This window comes from Eschrichtius robustus, chromosome 5 (assembly GCF_028021215.1).
Source record: "Eschrichtius robustus isolate mEscRob2 chromosome 5, mEscRob2.pri, whole genome shotgun sequence".
Taxonomy (NCBI): domain Eukaryota; kingdom Metazoa; phylum Chordata; class Mammalia; order Artiodactyla; family Eschrichtiidae; genus Eschrichtius; species Eschrichtius robustus.
Window position 1 is genome coordinate 82,370,319 of NC_090828.1, and position 25,964 is coordinate 82,396,282.

The 25,964-nt window shown below is 34.8% G+C and overlaps 1 protein-coding gene across 11 annotated transcripts in view; it reads right to left on the reverse strand.

Moving 5' to 3' along the window:
* Positions 1–25,964, reverse strand: part of MBD5 (methyl-CpG binding domain protein 5) — a 410,838-nt gene that overhangs the window by 26,309 nt on the left and 358,565 nt on the right. For 10 of the 11 annotated variants that reach the window (XM_068545149.1, XM_068545154.1, XM_068545152.1 and 7 more), the window contains 5 exons: positions 23,981–24,083; positions 22,734–22,914; positions 16,209–18,344; positions 2,965–3,990; positions 1,122–1,330 (listed from right to left, as the gene is read on the reverse strand). In XM_068545149.1, coding sequence (XP_068401250.1) covers positions 1,122–1,330; positions 2,965–3,990; positions 16,209–18,344; positions 22,734–22,914; positions 23,981–24,083 — 3,655 coding nt within the window. The remainder of the gene's footprint in view (positions 1–1,121; positions 1,331–2,964; positions 3,991–16,208; positions 18,345–22,733; positions 22,915–23,980; positions 24,084–25,964) is intronic. The other variant, XM_068545157.1, reaches the window with a different exon arrangement.

A 25,964-nucleotide genomic window follows, 5' to 3' on the forward strand; every position in this document is an offset into this window, starting at 1 on the left:
ACTATTTCCCTCCTGATGGTTGCTTAAGTGGTTTCTAATTTTTGACGCCACAAATCAAGTTGTAATGAACGTTCTAGACCGTGCCCTTTTGTTCACATTTGAAGATTTCTCTAAAATAGATACATAAAAGTTGAACTTCTGGGTCAAAGAAGGTGTGTGTATATATGTATATGTATATATATATATATTTCTTTTTTTAAAATGCTGAACTATCAAATTACCCTCCAAAAGGACTATATCAGCATACAATCAGATCAAAAATATATCTGAAAGAATCCATTTTCCCATGCCTCTGTCAGCAAGGGATATCATCAATCTGATGAACATAGTAATGTTGTAATTTATATAACTCTGATTATTCTTTTCATGTTTATTACTAATTATTATTTAATTTCCTCTGAATTGTCTGTTCATTTCTATTGCTCATTTTTCTAATCAATTATCTTTTTTCTTCCTAATTTGTAGGGGCTTTAAAAATATTATGAATGGCAATTATTTGCTATTATTATGCAAGTATTTTCTGCCAGGTTGCCACCTGTCTTCAGCTTTGTTTAGAATACTTTTGGTCATACAGATTTTAAAGTTTTATGTATTCAACTCTGTTACCTCTTTTCTTTTTGACTTCTTGGTTTTGTGTCTTGCTGAAAGAGCCTTCTCTATCCCAAGATTATTTCAAAATCTTCTATATTTTCTTCATGTATTTATTTAGTGTTACTCTTTCCATCCAGCTCCTTAATCTACCACGAATTTATTCAGTTTGTAGAACTAAAAGAAGACCATGTGGCTGAAGCCAGGGAGAGAGTGGTGAGAGCTGGGGCTGGGTAAGCATGTTAAGGATGTGGATTTTAATCAGGGGAGCAATGGGAAACCACAAAAGGCCTTAACAGGGTAACATGATCAGTTTTTACTAACAGCTCCAAAAGGACCAGTGAGATGTTTCAGACAAAATAAAATGTTTCACACAAAAAACTGGAATGTTTAACAATATTCATTATTGAGAAATAATAGTAAGTAAAGGTGAAAAGGTACATAACCACCTTCTTTCGTCTCTTCCCCCCCAACTAAGTAAAACAAGTAATAAATATTGTTTTCTACTAAAGTAATCCAGGGAAGGAGAGTACCTGAAAGTTCTGAAACAGACAAGCCATGGGGTTATTGTTAGCTGGGCAAGGAATTGTGGACTGTCCTTGAAAAGCCTGGAGATTCTGGTACCCCTGAAGAAGCTGCTGCTGTTGCTGATTTGGAGGAAACATCTGATTGTTGTTTAACAGCGACTGTAGATGAGTCAGTTGATGGTTATTCAAAGTACTGTTTATTGAGGACATGTCACCTATAGTTTGAAAAACATAAAATATAAGTCAATGTGATTCTTTGGAGGTCCTATGCCTATCTTTGTTGAGGATTCCTAAAACAAAAACTAAAAACTAGACTTAACATGGTAATTCTTTTTTCTTTTTCTCCTCAAAGTCTTACTAAGTGGTAAGGAAAGAGTAGTTTTATTATTTAATTTCATCTTTCATAATTAGTGTTTTGATTTTGTATCATGGAGAGACGAGTTAAGTCTTTTGTCTATCCACTAGCCAATCCTTATATATTGATTTTCAGTGTTATAGAATTCCTTGAAACCATTTTTGTTACAGCAACTACAATTAAAAGTTAAAATTAGTCCTAACTGCTTTAGCAAGCATAAGTATTTGACAAGATAGTTAAAACAAGTGGGTCTGATCAGGCCTGTTTACAAAATTTAGTTCTCAAGCCACAGTCATCAATAAATACCATCAAATAAAATCAGATTTGGTCTAGAAATACCTATTTTGTTTTTGTTTTGTTTTAATATGTATTTTTTTATACAAAATATGTATTTTGAATTTTGGTTACCTAAAACTAAAATTGTAAAGAAAGCTAATAATGCAAAAGGATTCACTGTCACAGTCATTAAAAATAGATATTATATAATCAGATAGGATTAGTTAATAACTACATTTATATTCAAAATTCAAAATTAACTTATTTTGAAATTACACTGAAATTATTTTGAGGATAACATCATAGAAATTGCCCTATAGCTTGAAATCTGTAAATCTGTAATGCTTTGTAGGTTACTTAACTACATTGATTTGACTGCCAAATAGAACTAATTAAACTTTTTTGTAAAGGTGTCCATGAAATCTGGAAACATATTTTTTTTAAGATACTGAAGATACCCTTGACAATATCATGTATATTTGCCTATGTTTCCAGATTTTATGGACATCATCTCTATACTTTATATTACAATTACTCGCATCAAACAGTTGAATATACTTGACATTATTTTCTATATTTTTTGAGATAAGATAATCTACATAAAGGATTTTGTTTTTAAGCCACAAAGTTCTAAAGAATAATACTGTTTGAGAAAACCTAGCAGTAGCTCTTGGGGCCTTCTGTTTCCTTGAACTTGGGCAAACTTTAACTTTGAATGTTATTATGCCTTGTTTCTTATTTTGCTGGATAAGCATTTAGTTTTGTTTATTTAGGGATCACATGGAAAAACACTTCCTCAAACCGTTTTCATCCACAGTGCAGCTGCTCATACTAACCCTGTGATGCCACACCAACTAAAATTCAAATAAATGTTATTTTTAAGGTGCACCTGTGCTTTAATTATTTGAAAAATAAGACTCTACTTGGCTTAAGAGAATGATGGGTAGGTTAGGTTTAGGTGGCATCAGAATTAGAAGAGAAAGCAGATTAAAATGATATTTAGTATTGCTAGAATAGGGGAGAAGGAAGAAGTCATTTTCATGTTTGTATAACTATGGTTGTGTGTGGGTGTTATTATATTTAGTTCCTTAAGCAAGCTGTGACATAACAAAAACATTTTTAAAAATAGTGTGACAAAATGGAGTTTTTTTTAAAAAGGAGAAAATAGAATTAGAAAAACGTTTCTTTTGTAAAAATTTGTGAAAAAATTTAACTTACCAAGCAGACCTGTCCCCAGTAGAGGGTTAAGTAGCTGTGGCACCACAGAGTTACTGTTCAGTTTAGCTGGATCAGGTGTATTCCCAGCATTATTAGATATATTCAGCAATGTTTCTGCCATTGACACCACTGCTGTCCCACCAAGTGTTGAGACAGTCAGTGCTGCCACTGCTGATGATGTAGTGGTTGTGGTAGTGGTTGCCTGGGAAGAAGTTGCTATGGAAACCTCTGGATGATTAGCGGTGTTGGCCGATGCCGAGTTCAGGACACCTCCCAACAGCTGGGGATTCAAGGCCATTAATCCCGAGGCCCCAGTGACAGCTGGGAGGAACAGGGGGTTAAAAGTAGTGTCACTGCCTGCAAAGCTTGGTAAAGGGTTCCCCAGGGGCCTGGTTAAAAGGGTCTCAGCTCGGCTGTTCTCTGACTGATTGCTTGGCAAATGGTCTGGTGGGGCTGTCATCTGTGTTAATGAGGGTAAAGGGGTATTTTGCTGTTGCAAAAGATCTGAGATGGTCAGATTGAAAGATGGCAGGGGAAGCATGGCAGCTGCGTGGGCTTGGTTCTGAAGCAGGGCTGCTAAGAGTTGAAAGTGAACAGGCTGCAATACCTGCCCATCCATGTCACTGGAGAGAAAAGCTAAAGCAGCGTTTACATTCGGGTTGAGAAAACCTAAAGGGTGGAGGTTGATCTCAGACTTGCCTTCTCCTGCTGAAGGCTGGAGGATACTTAATAGATTCTGGTTTAGGAGATGCTGTTGATTCACTGGCAAAGAGATAGGTAGAGAACTGAGGAGGCTGGGGTTCAAGGGGTGTGGAAGATGGTTGTTTGAAGTGCTGTTGGATGGAAAATGAAGTGCGTGCTCCTGGCCAACAAAAGGAAAATCACTCCCAATGGGCAGCTGACTCTGCAGTGGGTTTCCAGCTGCGGTGGTGACTATGACGCCGTCTTGAAGAACAGATGTTGTCTTTGTGATGGCAGGGTGGTTGGTGCCAGCTATGGCTATGGAGGATGATGGTCCTGAACCGCCTAAAATAAAGGGAAAAAAACCCACTTATTAATTATGGATGTTAAGGGAGACAACTCTATAAAAATACATCAAGATACATTTCAATTAATATGTTACATGTCCTCTTCGTAGATTCTAACCAGATAAACTGTAATTAGAGATGATTTGACATGTTAATGAAACTAGTTTGACTTCATACTTCTTGACCTACTTTGAACATGAATATATTGAAGAACCTTAGTACTTTAAGCAATACCTGTTTCTAACTATCAAATATTTTGTTTTTCACATCCAGACAAGGTGAAAATGGGGGAAGCTGTGGTGTAGTCCATTCAATTGGGTAGATAAAAGTAACAATGCTTCATTTTTCAAAATATATTTTTACATTAAAAAAAAAGTTTTTGTTCTATATTTATAATACCAGTACTTTCTTTTAGTGGAAAAAAAAAAACCCAAATAGAATATGCATGAGAATACAAAACAGAAAATAAAAAGTACCTATGTAGATAACTATTAATATTTTAGTGTATAGTTTTCTGGGCTTTTCCCACCTATATGTATATACATATGCAGACATATATATACATGTAACATATATTTTTAACAAAAATGGAATCATATTGTTTTGCAACTTTTTTTCATTTATCAATATATTGTGAATATCCTTTCATGTTAACTATAGATCCATTTTACTAGTATCACGTATGGATATACCATAATGTATTCAATCCATTGTTGTGGATATTTTGATTGTTTACAATCTTTTACTATTTCAAGCAACACTATGATAAACATTCTTATTAACTCATCTTTGCCAATATGCTCAATTATTTTCTAAGGAAAAATTCTTAAAAGTGGAATTCCAGGGACAAAGCATTTACATATTTTTAAAGCTCTGGATACACATTGTCAGACTGCCTCCAGCGAAGTTGATCAATATATATTCAATTTATATTTCTATAAACAATGTAGGCAGCGCTCATTTTTCTCACCAACACTGTGTTTTATCATTATTTTTAAATCTTTGTCATTCTAATAGCATAAAGATACTTTATACTCATGATTCCTTAAATCAGACCAGTCTCCACCCAAATAGCATTCTTAATCTTGAAAGTCTTATGTATGCTAAAGATGTATATTTTAACGTATATTAAAGTAATGTATATTAAATTCAGGGAATTTAATAATAAAATTTCAGTTGTGTATTATAATTGTTTTAGTTGTTATCAATCCAAGCTACACAATATAATTACCTAGAGAACTTAAAAACAAACAAACCAACCAATGTCTGGGCCCTATCCAAGACCAGCTGAAAACTCATCTCTTGGGATACAGCCTGGGCAGCAGTATTCTTTGAAATCACCCCTGGTGATCCAGATGCACAAGGGGTGGGGTGGGGAGGGTGAGAATCACATTCTGTTGAAGGAACCTACAATCATTTTTTTGAAAAATGTCTTACCCTAAAGAACTGCATTGTTTTATTTAATACGTGCATTTGGCAAATATTATAAGCACATACATTTAATTTATTAAAATATTAAACATGTATATGTTATAATGAACAATACCAGTGTTACTGAAAATCTAAAATAATTCAAACACTTTACTGCTGTGCTATATGCCATCATAACAAACTTTATATTTGACCACGTTACCATTGAGGCCTTGTTCAAATACACAGAAATGTTTCCATAGTTGTAGTAGTAGTACAAATATAACTATATATTATTCTTGTTTCCTCCTAACAGACTAACACAAGAATTTTTCCTTTCTGACATAAAAACTCCATACTAATATTTTTAACCATGTAGCATATGGATTGATCATATTTATTGATCCAATAAAGTTTGGCATTTATATTTTGATTTTTTCATCACTATATATAACACACGGATGGACATCTTCCTGCATATGAAACTTTCCTACCTTTGAATTTTTCCTAAGGAAACTCATTGGCATGATTGTTGTGAGACTCAAAAATAGGTAAGTGAAAGGCTTGCAATGTGTAAAAGTATACAAATAAAAGGAGTTATCATTGTCATCATTATTATTGACATTAGTAGCTGCAGTTAGTTGTGATGACATGGTAATAGTAGTAAGTATAAATCAGCATATCCAACATATATATCTCTATAGCACGACTTTGCAATTTTTCCTAGCTGTTGTGGTCTTTTTTTTTTTTTTAAGCTCTCAGTGTTTCATTTAAAGGAGATAAAATGCCGAAGTAGGAATATGGTATACAATTCTTTAAATATTAATTCAGATTCATAATAAAACAATCAACACCTTAAACATTTCATTGCTTCTTAAATCTTTCTGCTATTTCTGTTAAATAGGTACTGTGCTTTATTTGCGTTTGGAATCCATCTTTTTAAACAAGCTAATAAAAACTCTTATTTACTAGTAATCACTATCTATGGCTTTTTTCCCTATCTGTTAAATAATAACGGCATATTTAAAGGTACAGATCACCCATTCCTCTAATCACAGTCAGAGTACATTTTCAAAATACTCTAGTGTGTATATGACAAGGCTTTGTAGATGAAGGATTTCTGTAGAGGTTATTATTCTTTTATCTTTATTTTGTAAGAGAGAAACATCCATATTGAGGATTCATGAAAGTAGTCATTTGGGGACATTATTCTAAAAATTATCCATCTAAATATTCTCGAGGAATGACAATAAAGAAAATATAGCTACTCTGGGTGTATTTTTGCATTACAAACAAGAAGGGGGTGAATACCACAAGCTTCTTAAGGTAATATGTGGATCAGGCATATTTTTTATTTTCTCTAATTTTCAACACACCAGTTCAACAATCAAGTACACTCTACTGAACAAAAGGGTAGAAATGGTGATACAAACAAATAAACAACAACAACAACAACACAACACCCTGCCCTTTAAGGAACTCAGAGCTTAGGCAATGTGATAAACACACAGATCTCCCTGTCTCAAATATACATTTTTTGAGAGCTGATTACAAACCAGGAAATTTTAAAGCTCTTTTCATATATCCAGTATAACTACAAGGCAATATGCCAGGAACAAAAGCAGGTATATAACAAGGGGACAATTGTAAAACTGAAGGTGTCAGGAAAAACTAAGCAAGTGGTAACATTTGATCTGGGATTTGAGAGTGGAAAAGGAGATAGAAAAGGCTTCTAAGTAGAAGCAAAGTAATTTTTTAAAAAGGCAAGGAGATAATAAAGTGTATGGAGGGTAATAGAGTTCTATGTATCCTCAGAACAAAGAAATATGACTGAAAATATTGTATGCTGCTTTCCTACACACCCAAGCCCTCCCACCCATGGTTAAACCTGCTGCCTTAGACAAGCAGTGAAGAAATTTAAAATCATCTTTCTAAACCATTAAAGGCAAGGATCACTTCTTATTTCCCTCTGTATTTCCAAGACCTAAGAGTCTCTAACACATGGTTGGCATTCAAAAAATGTTGGTTGAATCAATCTATTAAGATCGTAAGACTTGCATTCAACTTCTAGGAATCACATCACTTGATGCTGTGTGTGTGTGTGGCAAGTGTGTATGTGGAGAAGGAGAGAGTACCACCCATTTGTGGAGAAAAGTGAAAACTGACTCTGTAGAGTATGATTGGTCCAATGCCAGGAGATAAGGGATGCTGGAAAGGAGATGGCTGAAAGATGTCAAGTTACTGTAGAAGACTCCCAGGTGTGCTGGGGAGTTAAAATAATCTTATGGAGGAAGACGTCCATCCCAAAGTACTCTAAATTCTTAAAGTCAACTCATTAACGCTTGGGGTCATTGAAAGAGGATCCTGAATTTTTATAGCAGGAGGGAAATTGGAAATTGCTTATTTCTGAACCATTTAATCTTGAACAGGCATTCTCTGGTGAACTTACTTCATAGTTCTGCATAAAAACCTATGGTCTGTTGGAGCATGTGGGGGAAAAGTCTTCTTAAAGCTGATTTTTCTTTTGGCAGCTAAGATGTTTTGAGCTTAATCTAATGAGGGAGACAGTTTTTTTTAAAAGAGTTTTTAAAATAGCAAACTATTCACTAAACATTTAGCAGTTAAATAACTAAAAGGCAGCTGGGAGCCTCGAACAAGTTAGTAAGTTGGAGAAGTCCTTTAATTAGAAAAAATTATTATTTCACACCAGCCAGCAGCACCATGAACTGGCATAACTTTTTTCTCATTGTTTCTGTTACTTTTAAAGAAGTAGGAAATAAGACTGGAAAGCCATCCAAATGAACTTTCCTGGTGTGAGATCACATGCCTAGACACCCAATCAGACACTGAGATAGTCCAGTACAATTAGGAAACAACAGTGGTAGCTTTTTCCAGATATAAACAGTATTCTTTACACACACATATAATTTATGATGTGTGTGTGTGTGTGTGTCTGTATATGTGTGTGTATACAGAAATAGCATCAGTAATTTTTTTTAGGATTTTTTAAAGGATATTTTCCTATTACTAATAATTTCATTCTTGAGGTGTTTTATTTGCCTCATTTTTTAAACACTGCTTTTCAAAACAAAGGTAATGTCTACTTCTTTAGAGTTATTTCTCTTCTTCGTCACCAGTATTCTTTGAGAAGAGTCATTGTTCATATCATGCTAAACTCTCTCACGGTTGGCCCTTAAGTATTAATAATATTGTTGTACATGGTTTTGTATGTGTACAAGAGAGGGCATAAAGCTCGTTCCAAATGGACCAATGGGCGCTTTTAAAATGTCATTTTACCAGTTTGATCTATAGCTCCAATTTTGAATAAATACTACTTAATGCTAGAAAACTTTTTCTTAATTGATATGCCCAAATACTGGTTTTTATCCATAAATTCAAGAACCTAAGAAATACATCATATGGAACACACTCCTTCACTATTTGACCTCTATCATTTGCTTTGACAAGTGTACTTTAATTGCAAACAGGGTCAATGATAATCCTTAATAAAAACGAATGCTTCTAGAGACAAGAGAAAATATCATGCCCTAGTGAGTCTAATAAATATAATTCACTTTTCAATCCCATGGAAATAGTAAAATTTTTCTCTTCTATATTTAAAGGATTTAAAAAATTGAAAGATAACTTTTATGAGAAGTCTAGATCTTCCAACAAGGTATTATTTTCCCAAGCCTTAGTAATGACATGGTAACATGTATTTACAAAAACATACCAATCTCTATCTTTGTGCTTTGGATCCTGATGTAAATTCCTAGCATTCCTTTACCAGAAGTAGGCAGGAAGCCCTAGGGACTAGTGTCTATTTGTTCTCCATAAGGAAGGGAGGGAGGGACCCAAAACCAACACAACTTAGGAGAAAAGGAAGAGGGGAAAGGGATCAGTGGCAGTATCTGAGGAAATACTCTCCACCCTCAACAGGGCCAACCTCTTAAGGAAGAGGAAAGAACAGTGGAAGGAAATGTAGCTTGAATCTTGGAATATGAGGTCTGAGTGATTATGACCGTGTTCAGGCGGTGAGGCCAGTCTTCGGGTGGTAATGGGGTCAGACAAAAAAAAGGGTGTTTTACTACTGATCATTTCTGCTTCCTTTATTAACACATAGAATTACTCTGAAAACTGTTGAAATGAAAAAAATTGCTTGAGATTTTTCACTGTTTCTCAAGTAACAAAGATTTTTGGGTTTTTTTTTTTTTTTTACAAATGCTTTTTATCACATTTTTCTTAATATTTATTTTAAGGAAGCAAATACTGAGAGAAGAGGTTAAGTCTCTTGCTTGGTAGGATTTCTGTTCTCTCAATATGCTAGAATAACAGTTAAAATGCTCTAATAGCCATCAATATACCAACTGGAAGTTTATCTCATTTTGTTTAATGAGCAGAGCAATTAGAGATTCTAGATTATGAATAGTTAACTTTGTATCCTTCCATTGTGTACTATTTTATTTTCAGTGCCAAACAGTGCAGAGCACATACTAGGTATTACAAGAAATATTTGCTGAGTTAATTACCTCATGAATATTCTAAGACAGTGCTTAGACCTATTTAAGACTGTAAAATCGACTTAGTATGCCCCCAAACCAGTAGATTTTGATAAATGAAATAGAAAAGAAAAAAAAAAAGAGTACATTGCATAGCTAGGATACTATTTTGTGGAAACTGTTTCTGTTAACTTATACATGTGAGCGCTGGGTCATGTTCTGCTGGTGGGTGATGAAATCATTTCGGTAGATCATGACTGTCTTAAAAAAAAGAAATAGAATAAGATAGGATAAGATAGAATGGGATCTAAAATGTCAGAGTGCATCACACAAGAGTGGTTTTTTCAGGAAACTTTTGCTGTACATTAAAAACATATCTCTAGTGAAATGGAATGCAAGTTAATTTCTTGCTGTGGTTAAAAGTAAAAAAAAGTTTGAAAAACACTGCTTTAGGATCAGGCCTCTCAGTTGCTCAACTCTGTGGGGGATGGTCTATGGAGTTGTGCTCCAGGAAGCATGTTTATCAGACTCTCATGTGAGAGGTATCCCTGTGGAGTTGTGCAGCACAGGAGCTCCGCTTTGGGGCATTTGTGATAAATACTACTCCTTCTTATACCTGTACCCATGGGTCTTGGATAGATATTTAGAATTTCCCTGGACTAGCTCCTACCCCAGGAGTATCTCAGCAACTCCTTCAGCCTTCTGTTTGTCTAGTTTCATTCCTAATCTGTAAAAATGTGAGTTGTTACTTTGACTTTGCAAGAAGTATAATTCTTAGAAAATAATTTTTACTCTACTCTTTGCTTTGTTAGCATTAATGTTGTTTGATATAAGTTCCTTGAAGGTAGGAAGTTTATGATTTATTTAGTACTCCATGCACATGGAAGTGAAATCTATTTTGATGACACTAGGAAAATGTTTAAGCATTATTTTTAATGAGTCAAGTCTTTGTAGAGTTAACATTACTGCCTAGAATTTAGGTACTTTTAGAAGCTGCTTCAATGTTCTTAGACCACTTGATTTTAGTAAATAATAGCTTAGGCATCCCCTTGAGAATTGAAGGATTTCTAGTGATTTTATAAGTGAGCTTAGTGTGTTGCAATAGAATAAAATTCTCCCAATTTGCACACTGGGACAATTTATTTCTTGAAAGGTACAAAATAGATCATTGAATCAGCAAACATATCACACCACTCTGAGTTGTTATCACCTTTGATTACATAGACTCAGTGTCTAAATTCGAACATATTTTAACTCCTCTTTTTGTACACAAGGAAACATTAAACCTGGAATATGTAAACAAAGCAAGTGGTGTAACCCTGATATTAGGAAACCTTAAACAGCAAGACATTGTCTGTTGTAAAAATAACTTACAGCAAAGAAGAAATGGCTCATTTTGCAAAAATTTAACTAAAAGAATAGACATAGATTTTTATCACATAATCAAGATTTTAATATAGATTTGGTTAAAAAACAAGAGCAGAGGGCAACTTTCAACCTAGAAGCCTATGCATCAATCAGGTGAGGCGTAAAATCTAGGCATTTAAAAACTTGGGTGGAAATACTTTCAATAGCAATTATCATTAATTCAGTCACAACCTTAAAGGAGTCTCTGCCTTTTTTCATTCTACATAAGTCTATAAAAGACTAGAGGCTTATTTCCACACAAACGTCCCATATCCTGAGACAGCTAACATAGAACAATCCATCCTGGAGTATTTTTATCCCATAATCTTTTTGCAACTATAACCTCAAATGAAGGGAATGACAATTTCCCTTTATTTTCTTTACTGGCATGCTCTGAGAATAAATAAATACATAGAACAAAAAACCAAGCTTGCACTTTGCAATATTTTATCCAAAGCATTCTTTTGTGATCTCTAATTTTCTTATACCTACCATATTAGTGGCTGCACTGAGTTTCAATCAGATGTATTTTGTGCTGAAAAAAACACTTTCTTTTCCAGAGTTAAAAAATATATATATATATAAATATTCACAAGCAAATATTTATTCATAGGTTTATTTATATTCTTGTTAGTCAATGTATATCTTTAAGAGTTAAGGCAAATAAATGATTGAATTATTTTCTCTTTTGGTACAAACTCATACTCTGCCCTTTCACAGGACTACATTTTCATGTGTTTTAGAAGAGTTGATTAAATGTTTTTTATTAGAAAAAAAAATGAGAATATAAAAGGCATTTTAAAGTGAAAAAGTTATATTTAATGACTTTATCATATAGGAGGGAAGTAAGGTTCAGTTATTAAGTTGGTTAGCAGAATAGTCTAAATCTTTTTGCTTCTTTGAAAATTGTGAAAACCCACAGGGCCATGGAAGGATGGGTTGTCATGTGGACACTGGCAGGGCTGGGTCCTCTGCAGAGGCCCGGGTTACTGGTATGTGTGTTTTTGTTCTATGGTAAACAGGTGGGCAGCAGTCAGAGGCCCAAAGAGGCATGGACCTGATGAAATTTGTCAGTCAGGGGTACTTGATTTTGAATTCCTCCCTAAACCAAAACACCACAGGACACGTGCTGGAACCACTTAAGTGTTGAAACTTATCTCACTTCATAAACTGAAAGTTGCTTTATATGTACACGAGTGATGGATTTCAGAACATACCTGCATTCAGCAGTTTGAGTGTTTGGACTGAGAATCAGGAACTGATTGGGGTTTGGTTGCCAGATCCACCAGAGCTTTGCTTTACAACTTGAGGAATGTCACCAAGTATCCTACTGGTCATTTTCTAAATCTGTTACATGGAAATATTAAACTTCACTTGTAATTTCATATCCAAAAAGCTAATAGAAACCTGTAAACTTTACAATGCAAAGTGTTTAGAAAGCTTTAGTGGAAAGGCAATTTCAAAACACCAAATAGAATTAGTAAAACCTTGTATATTCTTAAGTTTTAGAAATGTTTTCTAAGCATTTCGTATCTTTAATCCGATTTTTTTTTTTTTTTTTTTTACTACTTTGCCTCCGATTCTCATATATGAGTTTTAATACTTTTAAAATATGGACTGGTATTCACATATAGGCCTAAAAAATGAATATTTGGGTTGCTTATGATAGAAAAACTTTCTTTAAAAGAAGTTTTTGAAAACAAATAGCCAATCGAATTAAATGTTTTCAGAGTGATTTCTGGTCTTAAGTAAGGTCTTACTGTAACATTTTTGAGCTGCGGCTTAGGAGAGTGGGGAAAAAAGGCACTGGATTGAGCAGGAGGTCACCTGAGTTCTGTTCATGCTCCATTACCACAAGGAAGAGTTGGGCCATGTTACCTGTGGGTCTCTTTCACCCTCACAGTGCTATCACACCTGGAATGGCAGGGCTAGCGTCTGCAGAGCTGCCTTCTTCAAAGGCCTATTGACACATCACCCACTAGGGACACCCATTTTTATCTGAGTGAGGTGATACAAATTCATTCAAATAAAGGTTACCAAATGTGATTCACAAATGAGGGGTAGTTCTTTTGATACTGTGGACATTTCATCTGCATTGGCACAAACATCCTAATTATTGTACACTAGGATATTAGAGTCCAAATAGAGAAGGCAAAATTACTGACTTCTGTCTCAAAGTGCATCAAAAGTTTACAAACGTGGTTCCTAACATGCATTGATATGCTTTGATTCACTATCTGTTGGATATTTTTAAAGACTTGAAAGTGAAAACAGTATTTTTCACAACTAGATGTTTCAAATGAAGAACTTATGCAGCTGGGAAGAAAATGGATTTTAGAATCAGATGAACCCGAGTTCAAATCCTAATTCAATTATGTACGACCTTGGACAGTTATTCAAGTTCTCTGAGGCCCAATGTACTCATCTGTAAAACGAGGACAAGATTACCTTATACTTTGGAAAACTGCACAAATTAGAAATAATACAGGCAAATCACCTGGCACATCATAGGTACTCAATGACAGCTAAAAGCAACATTCTAAGAATAAAATGTGGTTTTCTTCTAATGTCTTACTAGTATGCTAGGAATACTCAGCAAAACTTAAAGGGATAGCTGTGACTGCCATCAGCTGTCTCACTCTGAAAGCCCAGCTTTGGTGTTTATTTGATGGATGAATAAATGTCAGTGAAAATAAACATTCAGGCTAAGCAGTTATAATAACAGTACATTCAGTTGACACAGTTCACTGTGTATCTAAAAGAAACATGATATTAGAGACCTCTTCAATATTCAGCTCATCAAAAGAATTATATTAATTAGTAAATCTACCCATTTTTATTACCAGCTGCACATCAGAGCTATGTACATTAAGCAGTATTTAATTTTATTAGGTTTACTACTTTAAAAAGTTCTTATTGACCTAGATTTTTATCAGGGATATGCTTTCTGTTAGCTTACACATGATTGGTCACATCCATATCATTACTAGACATTTATTCTCGTCCCTTTTAGCTATTTATATGCTAACACTTTACTTATATTAGTAAATTTTCAACATGTGTGTTTTGACACTCCCAGCACAGGCAATCCAGATCTGATGTTTTACAGAGATGCACGGAACGAGAAAATACGTGTCTAAGACTATATAAAATAAGTCGAAACTTGACAGTCAGAAGAAACAAGAATATAAATAAATGTTGGTCTTTTCCATTATAGATAAATTAAAATACGTCATTAATAAAATACGTACACTTTGCAATATGAACTTAGACCTGAAACAAAGTAAGTTGAGGTAAGGGGTATCAAAATGGAAAGATATAATACAATGAGACCAACAATGCCTCATCTAAATGATTGAAGGTATGCTTAATAAATATAGTGTATTTTTAAAGAGTTACTGATTTTATGTAACCTTAATCTGCTAAATGCATAAGATTAAATTTTCATTTGTTTGGGATTATCTAAAAAGGAATATGAGTCATTGAAAAGCTGGAAGCCCCTTTGGAATAAGAATCCTGTTAAACACGTAAAAAATAGTTTCATGAGATTCCTTAGACTAAGAATATCAAGAAGGCACTAATCATTTCAATTATCATCTTCACCTTATATTCTTTTTAACAGAAGAGGTCAATGAACAGTTCTTCATTAAATACTGACATCAAAACATAACACATAACACAAGTTGTGGAGAATGGCAGGTAAAAGTAGTGACACCAGGAAGGAAAACACTTGATTTTACTATCAGCAACAAAGACATGTAGGTCGTAACGCCTTTCCAGCATGGCGGTATAACATAGTCTATATATATCTAGACAATAGATTATTAAAAGCCTCAGCAGTTTTCCCACTTCCAGTAGCAATCTGGTTTTAAAAGCCCACTGTTTTCATAGCTGAATAATATTGTCTCTACAATCATCTTTTATTTCCTCCCTGTCATTTCCAACCAATCTCTCAAATCGTTATTGTTGGGTTTTGGGTATTCTTTCTATTATTTTTATGGTCAAATTTTCTGATGTCTCAATGATTTTATCTCTATAGTGCTTCCTTACGGTTTTTTGTAACAATTTCTGAGGACTCTACTGAAATAAAATATAGTTCTTTCTAATGTGTCTACTTTTAAATAAATTTGTCTCCTTCATTAATAGCGGATAAAGAGATACCATAATGTCAATGGTAAAAACAATGGTTTAGTTCTCCAAGAAGACTGTAAAATAATTTCAAGATCAAAAATCCTAGAAATCAGGTTTTCAAGCCTTTTTTATTGGAAAACTTAAATTATTACCTTTTTAAAAAAGGGAGTAGCCAATATCCATTTATGAATTTTTTCAAACAAATAATAATAAAGGATAGCAAACTAGGATAAGAAAACACATTAGAAGACAGCTTTCTACTTCATACAACTTCTAGTTACCTTTTCCTATCCATTCACCTATTTCTGGTCAGCAGAAAGAACAAAAAATCCATGTATTTCTGCCTTTATTTTTGGGTTTTCCAAATGAGCTTCATTTACCTGAACACAAACAAGAGCTAGGGGAAACAGCTTTTATATTGGCATAGACCAAGTACATGTCTCATGAACCAGGAAATCCTGCCTTCTATGGCTTCTTTTGTAGTTTCGAGTCCAATGGTTATAGAACCAACTGAAAGTCGAACAAAATTCAAAATGACACAGGTTGACAACAAATAACGGAAACACATGGAATCCTCTTGGCTGTTATTTTTTCTAAGAGACAAATCCCTAGCATTCTGTAAATAAAATTATAAATACTAAAGAAATGATGAGAATTTCACAATGGGGAAAGGATCATTTCTTATCATAATAAATATTTTGGTATAAATTTTAAAAAAAACGTATAAAAGTTTAGTACCTTTGGGTACTTTTTTCTAATAAAACCATACCTGCTTCAGAACTTGTTTGATTATAGCTGCTAACAATGCTGTTTGGTATCACTGGAGTGGAGGACGTTGAAATTCTTGACTGAGGTGGATTGGGATGTAATGAATTTCCTAAGGCCATGCCCGACTGACTGAGCATCCCACAGTTCCCGCTAGCCTGAATCTGATTTATTAAACCTGCAAGATGGTGGTTTGGGACTGGACTGTTACTGTGAACAAAGTTAGTGTTTGCATTGTGGCAGTGCACAGCTTCCCCTCTTAAAGGTACGTCCTGCGTCAGTGGATTCTGAAGACCACTGGAGTTCACACTGGGGTCTGTAAAATGCAGCTGGTTAGCAGAGCAAGGCAAAGCAGTATTTGAGCGCCCACAACCCGGGCTACTATTGCTACTCAAGTGAGAGCTTTGACAACTCATAGACTGTAGTAACTGAGACATTGAACTGATGGGAAACGACCCCTGACCCTGCTTCCTTAGCAAGTCGGGTCCAGGTTTAGGAACTGCAGAACTATCCATTTGAGACTGTCTGAGCAAACTCAACACTGTGGTAGGTGGCTGTTTTCTTTTCCGCAGTGAGTCTTTTTGCTGAGACATCAGCTTATCTCTTAGTGCTGCTCGACCACTTTGCCCTTCACCTGTTGGGAGAAGCATGTTGGCAGCAGGAGGGAACATGGTGTTTAAAGTGCTATGTCCTTCAGTGTTGCCACTGCCAGCAACAGCTCCAGAATTGCTACTGCTGCTACTGTTGTTACCAGCAAGTTTGTTTTGATTTGCTAGCTGTGCTTTGGCTGCTGCTGAGAGTAAACTACTTGCTGGAAAGGAGGCAGCATTGTGCTGGTTCAAGATCTGATTTAAAGGCATTCCCAGCAAACCAGGCTGACTCTTTACAGAACCGCTTCCGGCAGATGCACTAGGAAAAGCTGCACTGCTTGGGGTATTTAGTACATTACTCATTCCAGCAATTAATGGGTTAGGGATATCCTTGTACTGATGATGTCCATCGGACTTGGTAGAAGGGCTTGATGGCATTGATGGCCTTGGGGACCCTATTGTTGACCTTGGTGACCTGGGTGGAACCTTAATACCACTACAAGTGGCCTGGGGTCCTAGAGGTGGCATCATGAAATTTCCGTGATCTGATGATGTGGAAGATGAGCGTGATCTTTGGGGCGACGCCTCAATCCTTCCAATTCCAGTCCCCATCATGTGCACTGGGGATGTCACTGGAGAAGGGGACAGGGAGGTTGAAGCTGAATGCTGAACTCTTTGTACATGACTCCCATGATTCATGTGGCCAGGTTTTACGGTTGGCAAAGGGAGATTACTTGGCAAAGGAACGACAGCAGGAGGCATGCTTACATTCATCACAGGTACCTGAGAGTGGACATTTGAATGGAAACTAGTTGGATTAATGATAACAGGGTTCTGATTCACCGGTTTACTAGGAATAGGGTCAAGAATGCCAAGTGGATCTTTCTCAGATGTTAATGGCTTTTTCTGAAGAGCACAAGAAGGTGGAGGAGGGGGAGGTGGGCCTTGGGGTGGTTTGTGATGGAACATTGCTCGTGGTATTTCCATATTAGTTGAAAAACTACACATTGGTTTTTTCATTACTGGACTCTTTGTAGTCAAGGTTGGGGAAAGAGGTATATTAGTCCTTCCAGCCATTGCACAGGATGACTGTACAGGAGAACCGTGTAGCATTACTGAAGGTGGAGAAAGAGGAGTCCTATTCAGGTGAATAGGACTAGAATTGGGAGCTCCATGAAAACCAGGATTATTTCTTGTGAAAACATCAGGGCTTCCAAGTGGGTCAGTCCTTGGAGAGATTGAGCCATCTCCATATATCTGGGAACCTGACGACGCTGGGCTGGGCAGGCCTCCATGGCTGCCACGGAATGGAGATTTCTGTCCGTGTTCACTGCTGCCCAATCTCTGCCGGGGGTAGACAGGGTGGAGTTCTTGTTGCTGGCTTCCAGGCAGTTCTTGTACATATAGCCTTCCCATGGCATTTGATGATCCAATCATTAATTTGAAAGGATTCTTACATTCAGGCATTACAGAATTTGTAATTCCTTCATGAGACTTATTTCTTACAGATCTTGGAGTTGCTGCCCGTGAAGGTACTACTGGAGTTGCATCTGATGTGAAAGAGAGAAAAAAAAATCTGTTAGTAGTCTCAATTCTTTTGTGTTAGGATGGAGGGAGGGAAGGAAATGAGGAAGGGAGGGCATCTGAAAAAAGAAATCTGCAAACAGAAGCTGTGACTCTTTGCAATTAAAACAAAGTTCTGTACTCTACAATAAATTTTGATTGTAAAAAATGCACATTATTCTCCCTTAGTTGACCAAAGGTTCTCAATAACTGTTCATTATGTTTGTTTACCTCATGTCTGTTGAGAAAGGATGTGGATCTGAATCCGTACATACTGACATTAGCCATTCTAATAATATTTATAATATGCAACATCAAGAATGACAGCCCAGATGGAAATGATGATGGTATTATTTTTTGGATTTGTATTTTTTAAGAACACAGTTACAGTAGAAAATGGTAATCTGTGTGGCATAATATTTTCTTGAGTGATTTAAATGAATTGCCACTTTCACCAGAAAATTTGTTGCCCGATAAAGGTTTCTATAACCTTTCTAAAACCTCCTCGGGACAGCTACAAAAACTCTTCCTCATCCCAACATTTTCACTGTGAGAGTAACAGAGTCTTAATTTTTGTGAATTAAGTAAATAAGATTCTGAATCTTTTACAAAGGGAGTGATAACAACAGTAAATACAGTGAAGTTAAACAATCATGCTAAACTTCATATCAAGTTTGTAATACATTAACACTTCAAATTCTTTGCCATTAATTAGTCATTGTTGTAAAACCAGCCTCAGTCAACCAAATTAGGTAAAAGACTGCAATTCTTTTATTAGGATAGAATTCTTATGCAAAATTTAATCAGAGTGCAAAAATCTTCAGTACTGGGCTCCAATTGAGTATTCTCTTTTTACAGAGTGCATTGCTCCCTCACTGGCTTTTTGGAATCCCTTCAGTTCTTTCAGAGATCAGACAGAATACAGGCAACAAAAGCAACCTGGTTCATCATACAGAATTTTCATTTGATCATGTCAGAATTCTAGGTTTAAGGTTTTTTAGCCCCTAAGGAAGTTTAACTATTTTATAAGGTTGTGACTTCTAAAACAGGGATGGCAAATAAAATTAGTTTCATATACCAGTTCCCATCAACTGGTGGTGGCTGCTTAGAGAGCTATGTTGAAAAGGGTGCTGAGCTCGAGCTGGACTCCATGAGAAAATGCCAATGAGTCTATTAGAAGCACAGGAGATGAGAGTGGTACTATTCATACTATACATTGGCCATCCCAATTCTTAGACTTACAGCATATCAGCAAGTATACTTGGATTCATTTGCAATCAGAGGTATATTTACTTAAATGGGTAATTACACATTTAAGATAAATAAACTTCTCCTACCTGCTGAGTAGTATACAGGTCAAATCATAACACAACAATTTCTAAGTCAGTGGTTCTCAACCTGGGATAAACAGAAGTCTTGGTAGGGTACAATCAAAAAGTAAGAGAATGTAGTGAACGTATATTTTTCTTGGGAAATGTGGGCTTTCTGTTTCTGGCATGGTAGAGACTCTTTGATAGAGTGATTTCTGTACATAATACAGTATATGAAAAGTTGAGAACCAATCATAAAAGAAAATTGCAGCAGATAAACTCAACTGAATTCATTTTCTTGTTAAAGAAAGATTTTTAAAGTTTGTAATCAAGGAAATAATATATGAAAAATATTTGGGGCACTGAGCTTGGCATATAGTGAGAACACAGTTGTCTGTATTAACATCACTAACATTATTACAGGATTGACTGCGTCCTCTTGAGTAATAAAACCACCACCAAGTTGTGTCTTTTCTTGTTCATTTATATAGCTATCTACAATTCAATGATTAAAAATATAGACATTGGCATTTTTACATTCAACAGAATTTAGAAAGTAGCTGTCGTTTAGAAAGGATTTCTTCCATACTGGGGAAAAATAGTTACCATCTTTAAAATAAAAGGAATACCAAACAGATAAACAAACAGAAGTCATACTGCTCTTATGTTGCAGTTAGGAACTAACGTATTATAAGAGTTGGCAAATGTAAATGCTAGGTACTCATCAAGTGCTTTTGTGTATATTAAATAGACCTTTCGAAAGAGGTGTTGTATGTTTATGCATGTAAAATAAAGAGAGGTGAAAACTATTACATGAGTCTTCTTAATCTTTATTTAAATCCCAACCTTTTAATATAATTTAAAATTAGAAAATTGAAATAAATGCTATGTCTGAAGTTGGTAAAAGAGTAGAAATTAATCCAATAAAGTATATCATTTTAAAAGGGGATGGAGATATACCTCTTATACCTATACTAGTTAAATATTTACCTTTAATTTCAATAATGAAACTTGTATGTATAGAGTAGGACAAAGGACCTAGACCAAGATTCTGCTCCAATCATTAAAAAGGAAACAAGGCAGACTCTGTAGACAGAGCTGAAATGGTTTGATATGATGTGAAGTGAGAATGGCAGCAGATATGAGCATGTGCAAACACATGTGTAAGGTTAAGATGCAAAAATGAAAACATATTTACATCAAGGTGGCAGGATAATGATAAATTTTAAATAATTTATTACTGTTAAATGTCTTTAAGTTGTTGCAATATCTTTTAATTTCAAAAACATAGCTCATTAAAGAAAAAGAAAAATTCACTAAAATATATTTTTTTCTTACATACCTTAGTGGAGCAATTTTTGCTGATCATTCCTGTTAAAGTTTAAAGGTTAGAGGGTTATTGGAGAGGAGCTCTCTGCTAATAACTGCCAAATTTGTCTTTCTCTACCCTCTTCACATGAGTTCTAAGTGTGACTCTTTAATGACTTGCTTGGTGTCACAACTGCTTCTCTTTGTATCTAGAGCTATCAATAATTTGGCCTCAATTTACCTATGCAGGTTTAATTTTCCACTCAAGTCACATTAGTTTCCACATCATTCCTTAATTATGCTATACTCATTCTAGACAAGAATTTTCTTATTTCCCTTATGTGTCTAAATCCTACCATTTTCCAGGGCTGGTTCAAATCCGAGTTCTACCATAAAGCTTTCTCTGATCACTACAGGTTATATTCCTCATACCTATTTTTCAGAACTCTGTAGAACAATGCTACTTATCTTTCATAAACAAATGCTTTGGTGTTCAGCTGTGTTTTATCCAGAATTATTCAATTGTTAAGTTAATTGTAATATTTTGGAGAGTTCATATTCTAGCCCTTACAAAAAGAAGTTCCTCAGCCTCAAAGTATAATTCCACAAATTACATATAAATCATAACGGGAAAATGTACCTCAATAATGGACATAACTTTAACTGAGCAATCAAACTTAATGTCATCAATACGGGATAAACTGCCATTACGTGCTTCCTAATTAGGACATAACATCACCTATGCAGTATTCCTATCAAACTATGTTTAACCTGAATATAAATATGAGGAAGCAATCAGGCAAATCCAAATTGAGGAACATCTATAAAACTGGCCTAGACTCTTCAAAAGTATCAACACCATGAAAGATTTAAAAAGACTGGGGAATTGATGTAGATTAAAGAAAAGTAATGTCTCTTTGCAGTTGCACAATCTTTGCACCCTGGATTTTTAAAAAGATTGGATTGAAAAAACTGTAAGAATATTATTAGGACAACTGGAGAAATCTGAATTTAGACTGCATATGAGATAATACTATCATAGCAGTTTTAAATTTTCTGAATGTGATAATTAGACTATGGTTTATATAAGAGAACATCCATGTGTGTTGAAATACTTAGGGGTGAATTGTCACAATATCTGCAACTCCTGAAACAAAACGTTAACTGGTAAATCTAGGGTACTTGAACTGTTCATGTAATTTTTCTGCAGCTTTGAAATTTTTAAAAAGTTCGTGTGTGCATACAAGCGTGTGTGCATGTATGTGTTGGATGGAGGTATAAAAAATTCCTGGCAAGGTGATTTGTTAGTAGGTGTTCAATATGTAGCTATTAAATGACTGAAAGAATAACACTGCCAATTCTTGATAACATTGCTAGTTGCATTTAAGCACTTGACACTACACATTCCAATACAGCCCTAGGAAAAAGGCTACATTTGTTTCCTAAAAACCAATGGCACTTTCTCTTTTGTTAGCTCAGCTCTATGTACCTCCATAGCATTTGTATGTGCTAATCAGTGTTTATTTTCCTCATTTAACTAAATGATTTGGATAGGAAACTTTGGGTGACAACTTCATGGGAATTTTTCAGAACTAATTTGTTATTTGCAATAAAATGATAAAACGTACATAATTTTAAATGCGTTGTGCATGTTTGAAAAGTGGACTCAGAAAATGCTTGGCAAAGTGATTTCTAGTGACTCCTCCAGGAGAGGAGTGGGGGAGGAAAAATTCCTAAAACCTTCACCATATTACATACTTGTTCCTCCTCCGGGACTGGGGAGCACCAGAGAAGGATGTGGGGCTTCCATGCTTTTATGAAGTGTGGCCACTGCAATGATTTTTCTTTTATGTATGCATAGCTTTGTGACATCTTCATCTGCTTTAACATCTTCTGCAGTTCTCTGTTTCACAGCAGCTCCAGGATCAAAATTAAATACCTGGAAAAAGCACAGCCTTTGTTTAAAATATGTCTGTAAAAATATTAAGTAAAAAGATCCCCTTGTTAAAAAAAAAGTTTTGCATAGATTAACCCATAAATCTGAATAAAACTTTCTCAAGTTTTTAAATTTAAGAAAAGCAACTTTATATATAATGGAATAAATACTTCTGCTGAACTCATGGTTTTTAGTGGCAGGGTAAATAATGAAAACTATCCTAATTCTAAGATAGCTAAGATAAATATATGGAAAGGAATAGTATCTGATAATGTTCCCAATTTTAGATACTTCCTGATGTTATAACAGTACAAAAACAGATGAAGTACGGTTAAGAAACCCTAAAATCTGACATTGCTATATGCTAACTTTTTCTTTGGCTTTACTTTATTGCTATATTAATATGACCTTTTCACTGATTTAAAAAATCTACTACTCTATTTTAAAAAATATTTATTGTGTATATACTTATAAGCTGTTTCAAGTGCTTTTTTGTGAATGAGGTGACACAAATAAAAAAGAAAAAGTTGTCTATTAATCTTTAGTTCTGTGATTGGGACTATTATAGATATCCAGAAAACAATGACATGTTTCTATAGTAAATATTTTATCATTTAAAATGATTTTACTTTTTACCTTGCAAAGGAGTAAAACAGTTTCACTTTTGGCTATGAGGGTTCAGCTTTGTAATTTAAGAAATATTTGTGGCAGATTTATCAACACCAGTGCTAAAAATAACATTGCAGACTGAGCAGGAGGGAAAAAAATACTGCACTATTAAATAGTAAGCATGCGTATAGCTCTAATAAAACGGTGCAAAAGAGGTTTTGATGAAATATTTAATATGAATATAGGTTTGTCACCTTTGAAAATGACTCTTGGACTTGAACTATTTTCCACAATCTTTAAGCATTCCAAAATGCATGCAAAAGATATATAATTTAAGACTTTAAAATATATAAATGATTGGAGAAGTAATATAAAAATGAAATGCCAAATGAGAAAAGCAAATATATGAAACACCTAAAAAATGAAAAATTGCTGATTACATCTATTGCAAAATGGTTACCTTGGGAAGAATAAGAGGACATTCCAAGCCACACTTGCATGTTCCGTCAGTAAGCAGGTATGTTTTAACCTGCTCCAAGCAAGATAACAAAGACCCACTGGGACTGTGAAAATAGTTTAAAAAAACATCAGGAAATAATTCTGACTGCACATATTATATGAAAAACGGCATAATTTATAGTCTTACTGTCCTTCACAGGGTTTTCTCCTGTGAAACATTTTCCTACTAAGGAAAAGCATTTTCTTTGTCAGTATTATGTTAGCTACTAAATTATAGCCTTTAACACTATCACTCTTTCTTCTGAACCAAAATATTTCTCAGAAAAATACAGATCTTCATAGAAAAATAAATAAAAGTATTTTGACAACCAAGAGTGGACTAAGGATGGGAAAAATGCTATTCTTAAGAAAGAGCAGGTAAGAAAGGAACAAGAAAACTACAGGAAAGTAATCATTATCATTTTAAACTAGAAGATCTACTTCTAAAGCTGTGTGAGGAAAACCTGAAATTTAGGAACACGTTGGAGGTCAAACCAGAAAGTCACTAAATTTACAAAAATTCGAGCTAACAAGTTCTTCCCGTTAATCTTGGAGTCTAGAACCAAGCTGTCCCTGTGTAAAAACAGGCTTCACTTTTTCCTCCCTCATTCATTTGTTTCTTTGAAGATAGATCAGTGTGGCCCAGCTCAAATTCTACTGAAGATCCAAGCTGTACTTATAAGGATGGGGAACTCTCGAGGAGATAAGGTTTTAGGTGGCAGAAAGGTGCCTTGCAGGCCTTGTGGCTGGTGATTGGGTAGTGCTCTCAACATTACTACTCTTTGGGTCACAGAAGTTAGTATGATATGTGAATACTGATCAAATTTAAGTCTACAAATTAGGTACTAATTCTGATGACAGGATAAGTCTCTAATGTTTATTTACAATGAGGATTAGTTTAAAATGGGCAATTTGCATTTTAGGACTTCTATCATTAATGTACTGATTTTACAGCTTGCATGCATATTATGTCTTGAAAATTATTATAAACTTTTTATTCAAGAATATCTTTTATTTATGACTATTTACCAAAACTTTCACTTAAGCCATCTGATAAAGTTTATCCAGAAACGATACTCTCCACTTCATAAACAAAGCTTTACATTACCAGGGGTAGACTATTCTGCTTCTACAAAAACACAGGTAGTAGTTTGGTGTCTATAAATAAACCAGCTTTAAAATGCAATTCATATTTTATTTATGGACAATCATATAAGTGACTTACGCATGTAGAAAATAACAATTAAAATCCTCAACTTTGTTAACTCTTTCATTTATTTGGGCTAACAATTTTTTTCAGATGATATGCAAAGAATAATAATTCCCATATTACAGACTGGAGTTCCACCCTAGCGGTAGGGGCAGCAAGATGTTTTTGGAGGTCTGGTAATTTTGATAAAACAAAATCACTAGTTATGTGAAGAATTCATGAATTTTATGAAAAGAAACTGCCTAACGTGTTACAGTTAAAAAAAGTGTATGAGTGAATCCTAGAAGCAGTTAATTGTAAAATTAAACTTGAAGACAAGAATTCCTGAATTCTATCAGAGTACTCTACTCTAGACACTTTAAAAACACTTCCTCTCAATCAGTCAGTTGGGTTCTTTCCTTTAGTTGCAGCTCTTTAATTAACTTTTGGGAGTAATAATTAACATAAAAATAGTTACAAGTCTTACGGCATAGATAAAGCTTAGAAGATTGGAAGCAGGTGGGAAATTTAATGTGCAGCCTCAATGCCACCCTGAGGCAGGAGCAGCTGGAGACTAACCTAAAAATTATAAGCAAACTGCACATTGCAAAGGAAGCTGTAGAAGGAGGGCTAGCCTCTTATACATGTTCAAGTAGTAGTTTAACCAGTTATATACAAACAAATCAAACCCATGCTGGCTGAATTTATTTGAAGGTGTCTTACCTTATCTGGCAAAGTTAGTTTCCAAAATAATCCT